Here is a 16,299-nt window from a genome sequence, read left to right as displayed (position 1 = left end):
AACGTGCACATATTGCGCCTGTTTCAACTAAACAAAATAAGTGCTAGCCATTCACTAGTTCATTCCTCAGGGCAATGCCTTGACCAATTTGAGTCAAGCTGCCTAGTTTAAAATTTCAAACAATGCTTGGCAGGTAACTGGCAGTCACCATTAACTGGTATATTCTCCATGGCAACCTCTCAACCAATCAGAGTCCAGTGGCCAACCTATCAGCAGTCCCTTCTCATACAGTATAAAGTTGTTGCTTCCCCTGACATTGGTATTCATGCGATTGTCCTGATGAGTGCAAGATGAAAAGCTTTGACAAAATGTATTTTTTCAGCAATACTCAAGAAGTTAACTATATTAATCATAACTAATATAACCTAGGTAATCCCATCACACTACTAACTGAATCTTACTTGAATACAAATCAAACTAAAGTCAAAGTGAAACAAACTTGAACAGATATGGCAGACAACTGATTTAGCCAGTCTGCACCAGAAATGGCAGGCAAGTGTTGGTTGATGGAGGAACTCCGGCTCAGAATTGATGAGCTGGCGTCTGAGCTCCGGACACTGCGGCACATCCGGGTGGGGGAGAGTTACCTGGCCGCTTTGTTTCAGGAAGTGGTCACACCCGGTAGATTAAGTACCTCAAATTCGGTCAGAGGTCAGGGTCAGCATGGTGTGACTGCAAGTGAGGCAGGTAGAGGGATCCTGTATTCAGCAACAGAGGACCCTCAGCTCTTGACCTTGTACAACAGGTACGAGGTACTTGCTCACTGTGTGGATGAGGAACAGGGCTGTAGGGAGGATGAGCCAGCTGACCACGGCACCATGGCACAGGAGGCCATTCAAGAGGGGGGGAGCAAAAAGACAAGTGGTAGTTGTAGGGGATTCTATAATTAGGGGAATTGATAGCATCCTTTGTAAGCAGGATCGAGAGTCCCGCATGGTATGTTGCCTGCCCAGTGCCAGGGTGAGGGACATCTCTGACCGGCTTGAAAGGATATTGGAGAGGGAGGGGGAGGATCCAGTTGTTGTGGTCCACGTCGGGACAAGTAACATAGGTAAGACTAGGAAAGAGGACCTGTTTGGGGATTATCAGGAACTAGGAACTAAATTAAAGAACAGGTCCTCAAGGGTTATAATCTCCGCATTACTACCCGAGCCACGTGCAAATTGGCATAGGGACACAAGAATAAGGGAAGAAAACACGTGGCTAAAGGAGTGGTGCAGGAAAGAGGGGTTCCATTTCATGGGGCACTGGCATCACTATTGGAACAGGAATGGATCTGTACCGTTTGGACGGTCTCCACCTGAACTGATCTGGGACCAATGTTCTAGCGAAAAGGGTAAATAGGGTGGTCAACAGGACTTTAAACTAGAAAATGGGTGGGGAGGGGGAAGGGAAGGGTAAAACTCGAAGAATTATGACTAATGGGAAACAAAGCAGCAGGTTAGAGTGTTTGGGGGGGGGGGGGGGAGGTGAATTCAACCATGGAAAATTATGATAAAATTGAAAAGAAAGGAGAGCCCAGGAAAGGCTATTAAATTCTCCAGAACACAAAATAGGACAGAGTGTTTGGAAAGGGCTAGGAATCTAACTTCAAGCACATCAGATAAAGGGATGACAATGAGAAAGGGGACGGAAAATACAGGACTGAAGGTGTGGTATCTGAATGCATGCAGAATATGAAATAAGGTAAATGAGCTTGTGGCGCACATTAAACTTGGCAGGTATGATGTGATGGGCATCACGGAGACATGGCTGCAAGGGGATCAGGCTGGGAGCTAAATATCCAAGGACATACATTCTATCGAAAAGATAGGCAGGTTGGCAGAGGGGGTGGGGTTACTTTGTTAGTAAGAAGTGAAATTAAATCGATAGCAAGAAACGACTTAGGGTCAGGTGATGTAGAATCTGTGTGGGTAGAGTTGAGGAACTGCAAAGGTAAAAATACCATAATGGGAGTTAGGTCCAGGCCTCCAAACAGTAGTCAGGATGTGGGGCACAAGATACATCAAGAGATAGAAAAGGTGTGTAAGAAACGCAAGGTTACAGTGATCATGAGGGATTTCAATATGCAGATAGACTGGGAAAATCAGGTTGGTAGTGGATCCCAAGAAAAAGAATTTGTGGAATGTCTACGAGATGGCTTTTTGGAGCAGCCTGTGGTGCAGCCCACTAGGGAACAGACAATTCTAGATTTAGTGATGTGTAATGAGGCAGATTTGATAAGGGAGCTTAAGGTGAAAGGACCCTTAGGAGGAAGTGACCATGATATGATAGAATTTACCCTGCAATTTGAGAGGAACAAGCTGGAATCGGATGTAACGGTATTACAGTTGAATAAAGGCAGCTACAGAGGCATGAGGGAGGAGCTGGCCAGAATTGACTGGGAGATCAGCCTAGCAGGAAAGACAGTGGAACAGCAATAGCAGGAGTTTCTGGAAGTAATTTGGGAGACACAGCAAAAATTCATCTCTAGGAAGAAGAAGCATACTAAAGGGAGGACGAGGCAACCAGGACTGACAAGGTAAGTCAGGGACAGCATAAAAGCTAAAGAGGAAGCATACAATGCGGCGAAGAACAATGGGAAACCAAGGGATTGGGAAGCCTACAAAGACCAGCAGAAGACAACTAAAAAAGAAATAAGGAGGGAGAAGATTAAATATGAGGGTAAACTAGCCAGTAATATAAAAGAAGATTGTAAGAGTTTTTTTTAGATATATAAAGGGTAAGAGAGATGCAAAAGTGGACATTGGACCGCTGGAAAATGACGCTGGAGAAGTAGTAGTGGGGAACAAAGAAATGGCAGAGGAACTGAATGGGTACTTTGCGTCAGTCTTCACGGTGGAAGACATGAGTAACATCCCCAAGGTTCAAGAGAGTCGGGGGGCAGAGGTGAGTATGGTGGCCATTACCAAGGAGAAGGTGCTAGGAAAACTGAAAGGTTTAAAGGTGGATAAATCACCCGGACCAGATGGATTACACCCCAGAGTTCTGAAGGAGATAGCTGAAGAGATAGTGGAGGTGTTAGTGGTGATCTTTCAGGAATCACTGGAGTCAGGGAGGGTCCCAGAGGACTGGAAAATCGCAAATGTAACCCCCTTGTTTAAGAAGGGAGTGAGGCAAAAGACAGGAAATTACAGGCTGATTAGCCTGATCTCGGTTGTTGGTAAGATTTTGGAGTCCATTATGAAGGATGAGATTTCAGAATACTTGGAAGTGCATGGTAAAATAGAGCAAAGTCAGCATGGTTTCATCAAGGGGAGGTCATGCCTGACAAATCTGTTAGAATTCTTTGAGGAGGTAATGAGTAGGTTAGACAAAGGAGAGCCAATGGATGTTATCTACTTGGACTTCCAGAAGGCCTTTGACAAGGTGCCGCACAGGAGGCTGCTCAGTAAGATAAGAGCCCGTGGCATTAGAGGCAAAGTACTAGCATGGATAGAAGATTGGCTGTCTGGCAGGAGGCAGAGAGTGGGGATAAGGGGACCCTTCTCAGGATGGCAGCCAGTGGAGTTCCGCAGGGGTCAGTGTTGGGACCACAACTTTTCACTTTATGCATTAATGATCTAGGTGAAGGAACTGAAGGCATTCTGGCTAAGTTTGCAGATGATATAAAGATAGGTGGAGGGACAGGTAGTATTGAGGACACAGGGAGGCTGCAGAAGGATTTGGACAGGTTAGGAGAATGGGCAAAGAAGTGGGAAATGGAATACAATGTGGGGGAGTGTGAGGTCATGCACTTTGGTAGGAAGAATAGAGGCATAGACTATTTTCTAAATGGGGAGAGAATTCAGAAATCTGGAGTGCAAAGAGACTTGGGAGTCCTAGTCCAGGATTCTCATAAGATTAACTTGCAGGTTGAATCGATAGTTAGGAAAGCAAATGCAATGTTGGCATTTATTTTGAGAGGACTAGAATATAAAAGCAGGGATGTGCTGCTGAGGCTTTATAAGGCTCTGGTCAGACCACAGTTAGAATATTGTGAGCAATTATGGGCCCCGTATCTCAGGAAGGATGTTCTAGCCCTGGAGAGGGTCCAGAGGAGGTTCACGAGAACGATCCCAGGAATGAATGGCTTAACATATGAGGAACGTTTGAGGACTCTGAGTCTATACTCGATGGAGTTTAGAAGGATGAGGGGGGATCTGATTGAAACTTACAGAATACTGAAAGGCCTGGATAGAGTGGGCGTGGGGAAGATGTTTCCATTAGTAGGAGAGACTAGGACCCGAGGGCACAGCCTCAGAGTAAAGGGAAGACCTTTTAGAACAGAGATGAGGTGAAACTTCTTTAGCATTAGAGTGGTGAATCTATGGAATTCATTGCCACAGAAGGCTGTGGAGGCCATGTCATTGAGTGTATTTAAGACCAAGATAGATACGTTATAGATTGGTAAGGGGATCAAAGGTTACAGGGAGAAAGTGGGAGAATGGGGTTGAGAAACTTATCAGCCATGATTGAATGAGGGAGCAGACTGGATGGGCCGAATGGCCTAATTTCTGCTCCTATGTCTTATAGACCACATAAAGCACTATCAGTTCCTTCTTTCATCTGCTAAAATTACTTACTATTGCATGATCATCCAGTATGCAAAGATAACCCCCGGCTTTTTTTTGTTCTCCTGAAAGCCATTTCTTAAACTCCACGGCCCCTCTCTCCTCCATCCTCACCTCCAATAATAAGTGTGAGGAGCTCATTGATTCCTTTGTCACTAAGACTGTCTGATCAGCTGCCCCTGCTCCTTCCCTTCCTATCCTAATCTACCAGGCAACCCTCCTCCAAAGTTTCCCCTGCCATACCCCTGAACTCACATCTTCTGTAGTTTTTCTGCCATCTCTCCTCATACCCTCTCTGATCTTATCTTATCCACGAGATCCACCTTCTGTTCCCTCAAGCCTATTCTCACTAAACTGCTGACCATCCGACTTCCCTTCCTGATTCCCATGTTAGCCGACATTGTTAATTATACTGTCTCTTCAGCTGCTGTCCTTCTCTCTTTTAAATCTGCCATCTTTGCCCCTCTGCTCAAAAAAATACTCCAGATCCCACCAACCCTGCAAGCTACCACTCCATCTCCAACCTCACCTTCTTCTCTGAAGTCCTTCAACATGTTGTCACCTACCAAATCTGTGCTAATCTTTTCCTGAACTCCATGGGCAGAATTTTCTGCCTGCCTGGTGAGCGAGCAGGCCTGACCCAATCTCCGGCAGGTGGGGAGCCGATCCCCGCCAGAGAAGTGGGCCCCGCCGCCATTTTATGTGGGCAGGCCAGTTAAGGCCCACCGAGCATGACGCCCGGCGGGAAGCGCTATGCACTTCCTGTGCGGGCGGTGGGGTGGATTCCCCAAAAGCGAGAGTGCGCTCTTTCACGCATGCGCACGAAGCAGCGCACATCTCCCTGAGGCTAAGTGCAGCCTCAGGGAGATCGCTTACATTCTGAAAAATAGAAGAAAAAAAATCCCTAACATGTGGCTATGTCACATGAGAGGGACATGAGATGGGACATGTTCATAATATACATACTAACTTTACTGAAATGTTTAAAACCCTGCATGAAACCTCATCCCGTCGGTGGATGAGGTTTCATGTTTTCTCTATTTGCCGCCAGGGCTCCTGGCCTGCCTGCCAACCTTAAGGTTGGACGGGCAGGTCCTTTAATCATTTCAATGATCCTGTCAATGGCCTCAATTGGCCATTGACAGGTTGGCGGGCCCACAGCTGATTTGGCTGTGCCCCCACCTTCCTGAAAATTTAAATGGGGCGGGATGACTTCGGGGGTTCCCACCAACATCATCCCATATCATTTTACACATCAGCGAGCGGGCCCTGCTCCCTGCTTGCTGATGGCAAAATTCTGCCCCATGTTTAAATCCCTCCAATCAGGGTTCTGGCCCCCTGACAATACCAAAATGGTTCTTATAAAAGTTAAAAATGGCATCCTATGTGACTGTGACAAAGGTAAACTTACCCTCCTCATCCTTCTCAACCTGTCTGCAGCCTTTGACATGGTTGACCACATCATCCTCCTCCAATGCCTCTTCACTGTCACCTAGCAGGGTTGGACTGCATTGACTTGACTCCATCTTAGCTATATAATCATAGCCAGTAAATCACCCGTAATGGCTTCTCTTCCAATTCCTGCACTGTTATCTCTGGTGTCCCCCAAAAATCTATTGGCCCACTCCTATCTTGTCTGCATGTTGCCCCTCAGTGACATCATCCAGAAGCGCAGCATTTGTTTTTACATGTATAATGATGATACCCAGCTCCTACCTTACCACCAACTCTCTCAACTCTTCCACTGTTGCTAAATTATCATACTTTGTCTCCAACATCCAGTACTGGATGAGCAGAAACTTCCTTCAATTAAATATTTAGAAGAGAGAGCCATTGTCTTTGGTCTCCATTCAAAACTCCATTCCCTAGCTACCAAGTCCATGCCTCTCCTTGGCAACTGTCGAGACTAAACCACACTACTCACAACCATTGTTCCAACCACAGTAAAGGAGGTCTTGTGCCTCAGTAGGTAGTGTCCCTACTTCTGAGATGGAAGCCCCGGATTCAAGGCCCACTCTAGCACTTGTTGGCCATGGAAGGAGCGCTCATGATGCAGGTCAACAAGCTAAATCTCGACCTGCTAATCGTTCCAACACTTTCCTGCTATTCCCCAAGGGGAAAAAAGTGTGACGATATGAAGCAAAACTCTGTACAATTTCCTGACTTTACTCTTGACTCAGTTCATCTGCTGATGAAGCCCTCATTCATGTCTTTGTTATATCTAGACTTGGCTATTCAATCACAGTCCTGGCTGGCCTCTCACATTCAATTTTCTGTAAACTTGAGGTCATCCAAACTCTGCTGCTATGTCCTTACCCACACCAAGTTCTATTCACTTCTTATCTCTGTGCTCACTGATCGACATTGGCCCCCAGTCAAGCAAAGCTTTGATTTTAACATTCTCTCCTTGTTTTTAAATCCTTCTGTGACCTGGCCCCTCCCTATCACTGTAACTTCCTTCAGCCCCATGACCTTGTCTCAAAAGGTCAAAGAAATGTAATTGTAACACTAAAGTGATGTAATTTTTATTAAACCACATTTGTGAAAAAAATAGCTTCTATCGTCTGCTAAGAACTTTCTACAAGTGTTTTGAATGTATAGATTTATTCATGAATTGATGAATGCAGGGAGCAGGTGAAGTACAAATATCTGAAATAATTTTTCAATTTTGGGTTGCTGGTAGGGAGCTTTGTTGGAAATTCAAGCAATTTTCCAACCAAATGATTAGCAGCTCATACATGGACATGATTGAGTTTCCTACAATGCACTAACTAATTCACCCTCAATTTTAATGTCATACATTCACCCTTAGTTTCATATTTCCATTATGAATTTGTTTGTCCACATTTTTACCAGGAACTTTAATGTAAATCTGTCATGTATTAATTATAACCCCCTTTTCTCTGTCATTGCTCTTTCTCTCTGATAAATCCTCTTTTCTCCTTCTATCTGTTCCTTCCCTCTTTTTTTCTATTTAGATCCCCCTCTCAATTAAGCTGTTGGTCTCTTTCTTTCTTTGAACACCACTTCCTTCTCTGTCTCTCTCTCAGCCTCTTTATTTCAATGCCCTTCTCTTTCAACCTTGTTTTCATTCTTTCTTCACCACACCACTTTCTCAACATCTTCTCTAGCTCTCAACTTCACTCTCTTACTTCCTTTCTCTTAGTCAACTCCCCTTTCCTCTTTCTCCCACACTTAGCACCTCTCAGCTTCCCTCTCTCAATCCTCTCTCTGCCTCAAAAGTTTCTATCTCCTTTAGTCACTTAGTTTCCTCTCTTAACCCATTCACTTTCTCAAATTCCTCCATCTTCTCTCAACTCTTTCCCTCCCTCTATCTTGTCTCTCAAATCTTTCTTTCTCAATCCTCAGTTTGCCCTTTCCCCTGTCCTTTCAACCCTATTTTCTTCCTGCTTCCATAGAGTGCCTTTGCTTGCTTCAAAATTGACATTTTAAATAATCAAATAAGAATGTGGAAAGAAACTCTGTTTTCCTTTCAATTTCAATTTTTTTGTTTTTCTTTATTTCCGAATTTTAGAAATTCATCCCTCGCTCTCACAGTTCTAAGTCATTTGTACCAATCTCGTCTAACAGTCAACAAAGCACGGATCTATTAATTAGTTACCTTCAAAATTCAACTTTTTTTAAACAACATTAGGATAAAAAGGTACTCTTTTCTCACACCTTGGCCTGAATTTTCGCTCTCGCATCAGGTGTGCAGAGTCAGGAAAATGCATGGCTCCGTGAACCTGAACCCATGGCTCAGTGAACCTGAACCTGGAACTTCCGATTTTTGGTCCAGGGAGTTTTTAATGGGAGTCATGATGTGCAACCCAGGAGAGCCACAGAGGCTTTCAGGTGCAGAGACAGGCTGGGCGTAAGGCCAGCCTCAGTGTTCTGGCACTCTGCCCCGGCCGTGAAACAAAGAACAAAACAAAAAAATTGCCCTCCAGCACTCACACCTTACACTTCCTCAACCCTCACACACTCGCTATGTACCAACTATGCCAACCCATGCTATCTCATACCCCACCACCCATCCTCCATGGCCCTACATACCCTCATGCCAACCAATGGTCCCACCCAATCCCCATAGCCCTTCAAAGCCTCCATGCCAATCTATGCCCCTCCACCCAGTCCCCTTGGCTCTTCATACCCTCCATGCCAACCTATGTCCCCACCCACCTCTGATGGCTCTTCATACCCTCCATGCCAAAATTCTTGAATGACCACTGATGAATTCACTACTTTAAAAAAAGCCATTGACATAAAAAAAAACTTTCGTCACATTTAACTTCCTTTAATCTCTTATCAGAACAAGCATTTATATTCAAAGTCCCATTTCAAAGACTTTATAAGCACTTATAGCTGTTAATCAAACTGTGAACTGACAGGCACCCTAGTGTGATAATGATAGGTTATGAAATCAGTCATGCAGCACTAATCCTGTAATGGTAACCTTCAGGCTTATGTCAACGGACAGAGTGAAATAGCAAACACTTTTTTTCAACACAGCAGTTTGCATTTTTTCCAAATATTTAAAGGGCAGGAGATTAAATGTCTTGACAGCTTAACAGTTCCTTTTCACAGACCCCTTGACAGTTCCATTGAGTTTATTTGCATTTTACACACATTAACGTATAGTTTTAACAATCCCAAAGGGCACCTGACTTCTCCCAAAGGGCACCTTACCTCATGCAAAGGGCACCTTATCTCTTCCAAAGGTGTCCCAGGGCCATGTCTAAAAGGGTACCTCACCTCTCCAAAAGGCTACCCTGCCTCCCCAAAGAACTCCAGTAATTTTTGACCTTCTCCTACCATGTCCAATGTGCACAAGTCATACTTTCAGACCCTCAATGCAAAAATCAGATCAGACAATGCAGTTGCAGAGTTTGAGGGCCTGGAGTTCCACATTCTGGCCACCGGTGCCATTTTTGCAAAGATGGAGAACCTCTCCGTCTGTGTGAAAATTCAAGCCCTTGTCTCTCTCTCTCGTAGCGTACTCTCTTCCACAACCAGCTTAATACATTTTCTGAAGTTCACAGCTAGAATAGGTGTATAATCAGCAAACTGTCAATTTTTCTTATTCTATCAAGAGACATTATTATACACAGATAAAAACAAAAAACTGCGGATGCTGGAAATCCAAAACAAAAACAGAATTACCTGGAAAAACTCAGCAGGTCTGGCAGCATCAGCGGAAAAGAATAAAGTTGACATTTTGAGTCCTCATGACCCTTCAACAGAACTGAGTAAAATTAGGAGAGGGGTGAAATATAAGCTGGCTTAAGGTGGAGGGGAGAGAAGTGGTGGGGGTTGGTGTGTGGTTGTAGGGACAAGCAAGCAGTGATAGGAGCAGATAACCAAAAGATGTCACAGACCTTAAACCAGCTTATACTTCACCCCTCTCCTAATTTTACTCAGTTCTGTTGAAGGGTCATGAGGACTCAAAACATCAACTTTATTCTTCTCCGCCGATGCTGCCCAATCTCTTGAGTTTTTCCAGATAATTCTGTTTTTGTTTTGATATTATTATACAGCCTATTTAAAGACAATACCTCCATAAATTTCACCTCAATTAAGCTTCAAAATTTCTCTGTTTTTGAAAATTATTTTAAGAAAAGTGACGGACCAGAAAGTTGAAGCTAAAGAAAAATATTCCATTGGCACATGTGACTGATACATCCTGGAAAATTAAGTATGCGGCATATACAATTCAAATTCAGCTCAGAGTCACAGTTCTGAAATATTATATCAAGAGCAGGCCCAGGTTTTTTGGGAGGGGTTGGTGCTTGGAGAGGTGAGACGAGGTAACAAAATGCCAAGGTGGGGTGAGGCTAGGGTGGTAGCGTTTTTTGTGGAGTCAGGCTTTGAAAAAACTTCCTGGCTGCTCCCTCATCGGAACACCAGTGTATCTGGGCACAACCATTGTGTCACAACCTCTGCCCATGTGTACTTTACAATTACTCTGACACTGGGACCCCAGTTTGTAGGGGAAAGGGGTCTACTCCTTGTTTTAGGCAGACACTGAACCATACAGCGGTAAGCCTCTATGAAAGTTATATTAGGCTGTTAGGCAGGTAGTTTAGGTGAACAGTGAAATAACACTAACAACTCCATTTTAGGCTCTCACTGCCCATTTTCCCATGAAAGTCTCACCTATGTCACACATTCGGACACGTTTAACATTGAAATACCTGTCATAGTGCTACCAACAGAAGTAATAATCAGTGGAAGTACTTACAATAGTCTTGAATTGAAACTTATACACCACATGTTGAATTGAATGTGTGATAGATACCATTTTCATTTCTAATCTATTTTTGGAATGTCCATCGATTTTATTTCCATTTCTGCTGGGTGACAGATTAACTGACCAGACACCCTATGTTAGGCCTAACCTAACATCAGCCAGGAATGACTCTCTCAGTGCTTTAATGTTCCTTTTTGCTTGATATTTAAAAAGACCTCAGTGTGCTGCTCTCCCAGTTTGTGCTCATGTTTTGTCAGAGACCTGTGCAGGACTGGCACTCAAAGTACATCCTTGATCCTCATGGGTTTCAGAGGCATAGGGATAAGGGATTCCAAGATAGAACACAAGAACACAAGAGATAGGAGCAGGAGTAAACCATATAGCCCATCAAGCCTGCTCCACCAATCAATATGACCATGACTGATCTTGGGCTTTTACTCCATTTTCCTGTCTACTCCTCATGTCCATTGATTCCCTGAGAAACCCAAAACTTGTCAATTCCAACCTTAAATATAGTTAACAAGGGAGCATCCATAACCTTCTGGGGTAGACAATTCCTAAGATTCGTAACACTGAGTGAAGAATTGTCTCCTCATCTTGGCCCTAAATGATTGACCCCTTATTCTGAGACTGTGTCCCCGCGGTCTAGGGTTCACCAGCTAGTCTAACCTGTCAAATCCCTTCAGAATCTTCTATGTTTCAATGTGATCACCCCTCATTCTTGTAAACTCCAAAGAATATAGACCCAATTTATTCAGTGTCTCATCACTCTCTCATCTCAGGGACCAATCTAATGAACTGTACTGCCTCCAGTCATATCCTTCCTTAAATATGGAGACCAAAACTGCACACTGTACTCCAGATGCGGTCTTACCAAAGCCCTGCACAATTGTAGCAAAACTTCTTTATTCCTGTACTCCAATCCCCTTGCAATAAAGGCCAACATGCCATTTGCCTTCCTAATTACTTTCTGTACCTCCATGCTAACTTTCTGGGGAGAATTTTCTCCCCATCAGGTGGAGTGGGTGGGAGTGGGCGCACAGCCGATCACCGCCCGCGATTGGCTGCGCACCACCATTTTGTGTGGGTGGGCCAATTAACGCCTGCCCAGCGTGACGTGCACCCAGAAGCACTCAGGGCTACCTGTGTGGGCGGGGGGAGGGGGAAGAGTCGGGGCCTGTATTCTTTCACGCATGCGTGCAAAAGAGCACAGAAATCTCTCTGAGGCATGAAGCTGTCTCAGGGAGATTAAGAAAAGTCATAAAAATGTGAGAATTAAAAAAATAAAATTATTCAGACATGTCCCCTCATGTGACATTGTTACATGAGCTGGGACATGTTTCTGAATTTACATGAAACATTTTATTAAATTAATAAACCCTTCCTCCCGCAAGTGGATGGGGTTCCATGAAAAATACGAAGGCCGCCTGGGCTCTTTCCCTGCCTGTCAACCTTAAGGTTGGATGGGCAGCCCTGACAAGTACCTCAATTAGTTGATTAATGGCCTTTAACAGTTCAGCAGGCACGCAGCCAATTCTGGTGCGCACCTGCCGAACTGAAGATCGGAATGACACGTGGTGACATTGGGACGCACGCCCGACGTCACCACATGTCATTTTATGCATCGGCGAGTGGGGCCAGAATGGAAGATTCAGGCCACTGAGTTCCCTGTAAAGGCATACCCAAGTCTCTCTGAATTTCAACATTTTCAAGCTTTATGCCTTTTAAAAAATATTCTGCTTTTCTATTCCTACAAGCAAATTGAATAACCTCACACTTCCCCACATTTTACTCCATCTGCCATCTTGTTATCCACTCACTTAACCTGTCCCTATCTCTTTGCAATCTCTCTGTGTCCTCACAACTTACATTTCCACCTAGCTTTGTATCATCAGCAAACTTAGATACAGTACTCTCTGTCTCTTTATCTAAGTTGTTAATATAGATTGTAAATAGCTGAGGCCTTACAATACTCCACCATTTACACAGTCACAACTTGATAATGCTCCACCTATGGCTACGCTCTGCTTCCTGTCCAATAACCAATCCTCTATCAATGCTAATATATTATCCCGAACTCCAAGAACCCTTAGTTTTCCTATTAATGTTTGTGTGGTACGTTACCAAACGCCTTTTGGAAATCCAGCTATACAACATCTTCTGATCCCCTTTATCTACCCTACCGGCCACACCCTCAAAAAACTCTAATAACTTTTATAAAACCATGTTCAATTTGTCTGAAGAAACTATGACAGAGTCAATACTATTGAGGCTGCTGTTCCTGAAGCAGCAAAGACACTACTGAGTCAACCACAACTTGCATACAAAGAGGCTGTACAAACTCACTGGGGTTGTCCTGATTGAAGTTCAAAGTATATAAACAACTCCTTCCCCACATTTACTCCAGTGATATTGATGTCCTTTACAAGTAAATTTATCAATCCATGTTTTCACGGATCTGCATTTTCATTCCTTTGCTGTAAGTCCAACTGTTTACTCAGAGCACATCTGACTGCAGGAGAATTGCATATCTAAAGTCATCTACAGTCCTGTAAAAGCATCAGGTCTCTGATTTTCCCTTCCGCATTGGTACCTGGCCTGTAGGCATTTCCACTAAGCATTATAATTGAAATTAGCAATTCTGATGGGTGGGGTAAATAATGACAGGGAATTGAAGTACCCCCGACACCCAGCCCCTGACCCCCAGCTCCCAACCACCCTCAGGTAACATGGCATTCTATCTGTATAATTTAACATATTGTGTCCCAAACTGTCCTTTATAATCACCACACATAACATATAAAAACAAATTCAAGTAACACATTAAAATACCATGCTGCAACAATCTCCTGTTAATATTGCATAGGTCTTATCTTTGATAATAAAGCAGAATTTCCCTATGGTCCAATTATGAGGTTTAGTGAATGTTTGGTGCAGAGTTCAAACATCTTAAATTTAACAGTATATAGAGAATAGAGGAAGCATTGTCATATGCACAGTACCTTTGTGAAAACAAAACTGCTTACCTGAGTTGAGCATACTGTGCATTCGGTCCTGAGCCAACAGCTGGATCGGCTGCTCTCGCCCAGAAACCCCATCTGAGGAGAAACATGATTCAGTCTCATAAATAGTCTGCAGCATCTTTCCTTTGAGTCCTCACTTCAGCCACATAAAAGATTCATCAGAACACCGACAGAGTCATTTCCTCCTTAATTCCTCCTCCTGAAACAATTGGATGACTTGCACATTACTACATCGTAAACTGATCTCTCTCTCTCTTTCACTTCTAAACTACAGGCTGAGTGCCTCCCTCAATTTAATATTCTAGGCAAGCTAAATATGTACAGTTATAAAAAGCAACCCAAACTCTTCTTTTCAAAGGATACGTAATTTTTTTCAATCTTTTTTTAGCCTGTTTGGTTTGTCTCATGGAGGAAGCTGAAAGCAGCTGGAAAGGTACAGTAACCACAGTTGAGGGAAGCCTTTTTTTCTTCTTAGCAGGCACCAGAGGTTTTCAAGTGTAGTATCAAACCACTATCCTTACAACTGTGTTCTGCCTCTGTTTACTCCCCTCCAAGTTGGTAAAATCAAGTGATAAAACGTTTACATATGAATCAACAACAACACAGCCCATAGGCGACAGAAATAGAACAATGGCTTGTGTTAACCAAAAATAGGTCATGCATGGCAGGGGATTGAGCTGTATTAATGCATTTGAAAAATACCACTGCAAGTGCAAACAGTGTACAGCTGTCCAATCCCTCAGCTGGAAACACTGTTCTCCAGTCCTGCTGCAATGTCTCAAAAAGTATTGACATCTATTTTTGTTCATATACTCAGAATAGAAGCTACATCACCAGATCCTGTTTACATTAGGCAAAATCATTCAAATTTGTCCAAGTTACTTGCTGTTCCAGATTTGAAGCAACCGTGAGTGATGCTGATCATTCATAATTCATGTTCCGTATTTAAAATGCTCTATGTCCAGACTTGGTAACATTTTAAACAGGCTCCTGAATTAAAAATGGAATTCAGTTCATGTAAACACATGGTCAGAACAAGTGTCAAATTGGCTGTACAACAGTTTTATCCACTGGATTTAGTAGGTGCACTCAGTGGTGGAAGTATTAGCAGAAATACAACATTCTACCACAGTTCAGCACTGTAGTACCTGAATGAAATGTAGATAACTTATTTTTAGTATACTACAAAATTAGTAGAAACCTTCAAGTAGAAGTGGTTCTGTAGCATGTTGGGGCTTTTGGTAGAATGAGATTTAACTCATTTACATTTCAGGGTGCTTCCATAATATCAGAACAATGGGCAGAATCTTCGGCTTGGTGAGCGGGACCCGTGGTGACGTCGGGCGTGCATCCCGACATCACCGCGTGTCATTCTGATCCTCAGTTCAGTGGGCGCACAGCAGAGTTGGCTGCAGTTATCATGAAACCTCATCCATGGGCAGGATGAGGCTTCATGAAGGTTTTTAAAGTCTTGTAAAAATTTTTAATAAAATTAATAGACATGTCCCAGCTCATGTGACACTTTCACATGAGGGGACATGTCTTAATTTTTTTTCACTTTATCAAATTTTTTTGAATTTAAGCTAACCTCCCTGAGGCAGCTCTGTGCCTCAGGAAGATTTCTGTGCTCTTTTGCTCACATGCACTCCCGAATCAGGCAAACCACCAACCCCCCCCCCCACCCCCCGCCCCCGACCACAGGGAGCACTTAGCGCTTCAGAGGTTGCATCACACTGGGCGGGCTTTAATTGGCCCGCCCACCTAAATTAGTGCCCAGCTGCACACAGGCTCACACCCGCTCCCACCCAACACCACCTCCCCCCACCCCAACGGGGAGAAAATTCTCCCCAACCTATAATGCACATTTATGTGCAATTCATTAAAAGTTGCCATTTGTGACTTTAATTTATTAATAAGAAACAAGCAACTTGTATTGAGTTAGATCATCCATAAGTACTTCCAAAGTGTAGTCACTATTGTAATGTAGGGAAATTCTGCAGCCAAATTGTGTAAAGCAAGGTGCTACAAACAGCAATGAGATAAATGACCAGATAATTTAATTAGGGCTGATTAAAGAATTAATGTTGGCCAGGACATTTTCCCTGCCCCTCTTCGAACAATGCTTTAGAATCTTTTACGTCCATCTGAAATGTCAAGTAGGGCCTTAGTTTAATGTCTAATCTGAAATTTGACACCGTTAACTGTGCAGCACTCATTCAGGACTGAAGTGCCAGCTGAGCAGTAATCTATGAGGTGAAGCTTGGGTTTACAACTGACTAACTCAGGGACTAGATTGCTACAACTGAGCCAGAGTTGATATTTTACAGGCAGAGAAGGACAGCATAATGCAAGTAATGTTATGATAATGCCACTCCACTGAAGCTCTGGTATACCAGTACTTCAAGTTAAAATTTTTAGGTTGAATAAAATGTTTTATTGTTACAGTGTTACATTAAGAATGGATATCAAGACT

The 16,299-nt window shown here is 43.4% G+C and overlaps 1 protein-coding gene across 1 annotated transcript in view; it reads right to left on the bottom strand.

Annotated features, from left to right (window-relative positions):
- LOC121275947 (histone deacetylase 9-like) overlaps positions 1-13,944 on the bottom strand; it is a 636,654-nt gene extending 622,710 nt beyond the window's left edge. The window contains exon 1 of the mRNA XM_041183848.1: positions 13,830-13,944. Within this exon, the coding sequence (XP_041039782.1) occupies positions 13,830-13,944 (115 nt within the window). The remainder of the gene's footprint in view (positions 1-13,829) is intronic.
- Positions 13,945-16,299: the final 2,355 nt, after the last annotated feature.

The sequence above is a fragment of the Carcharodon carcharias genome, chromosome 3, assembly GCF_017639515.1.
Source record: "Carcharodon carcharias isolate sCarCar2 chromosome 3, sCarCar2.pri, whole genome shotgun sequence".
In the NCBI taxonomy this organism is placed as follows: Eukaryota; Metazoa; Chordata; class Chondrichthyes; order Lamniformes; family Lamnidae; genus Carcharodon; species Carcharodon carcharias.
This window is presented reverse-complemented; position numbering and strand designations above follow the sequence as displayed.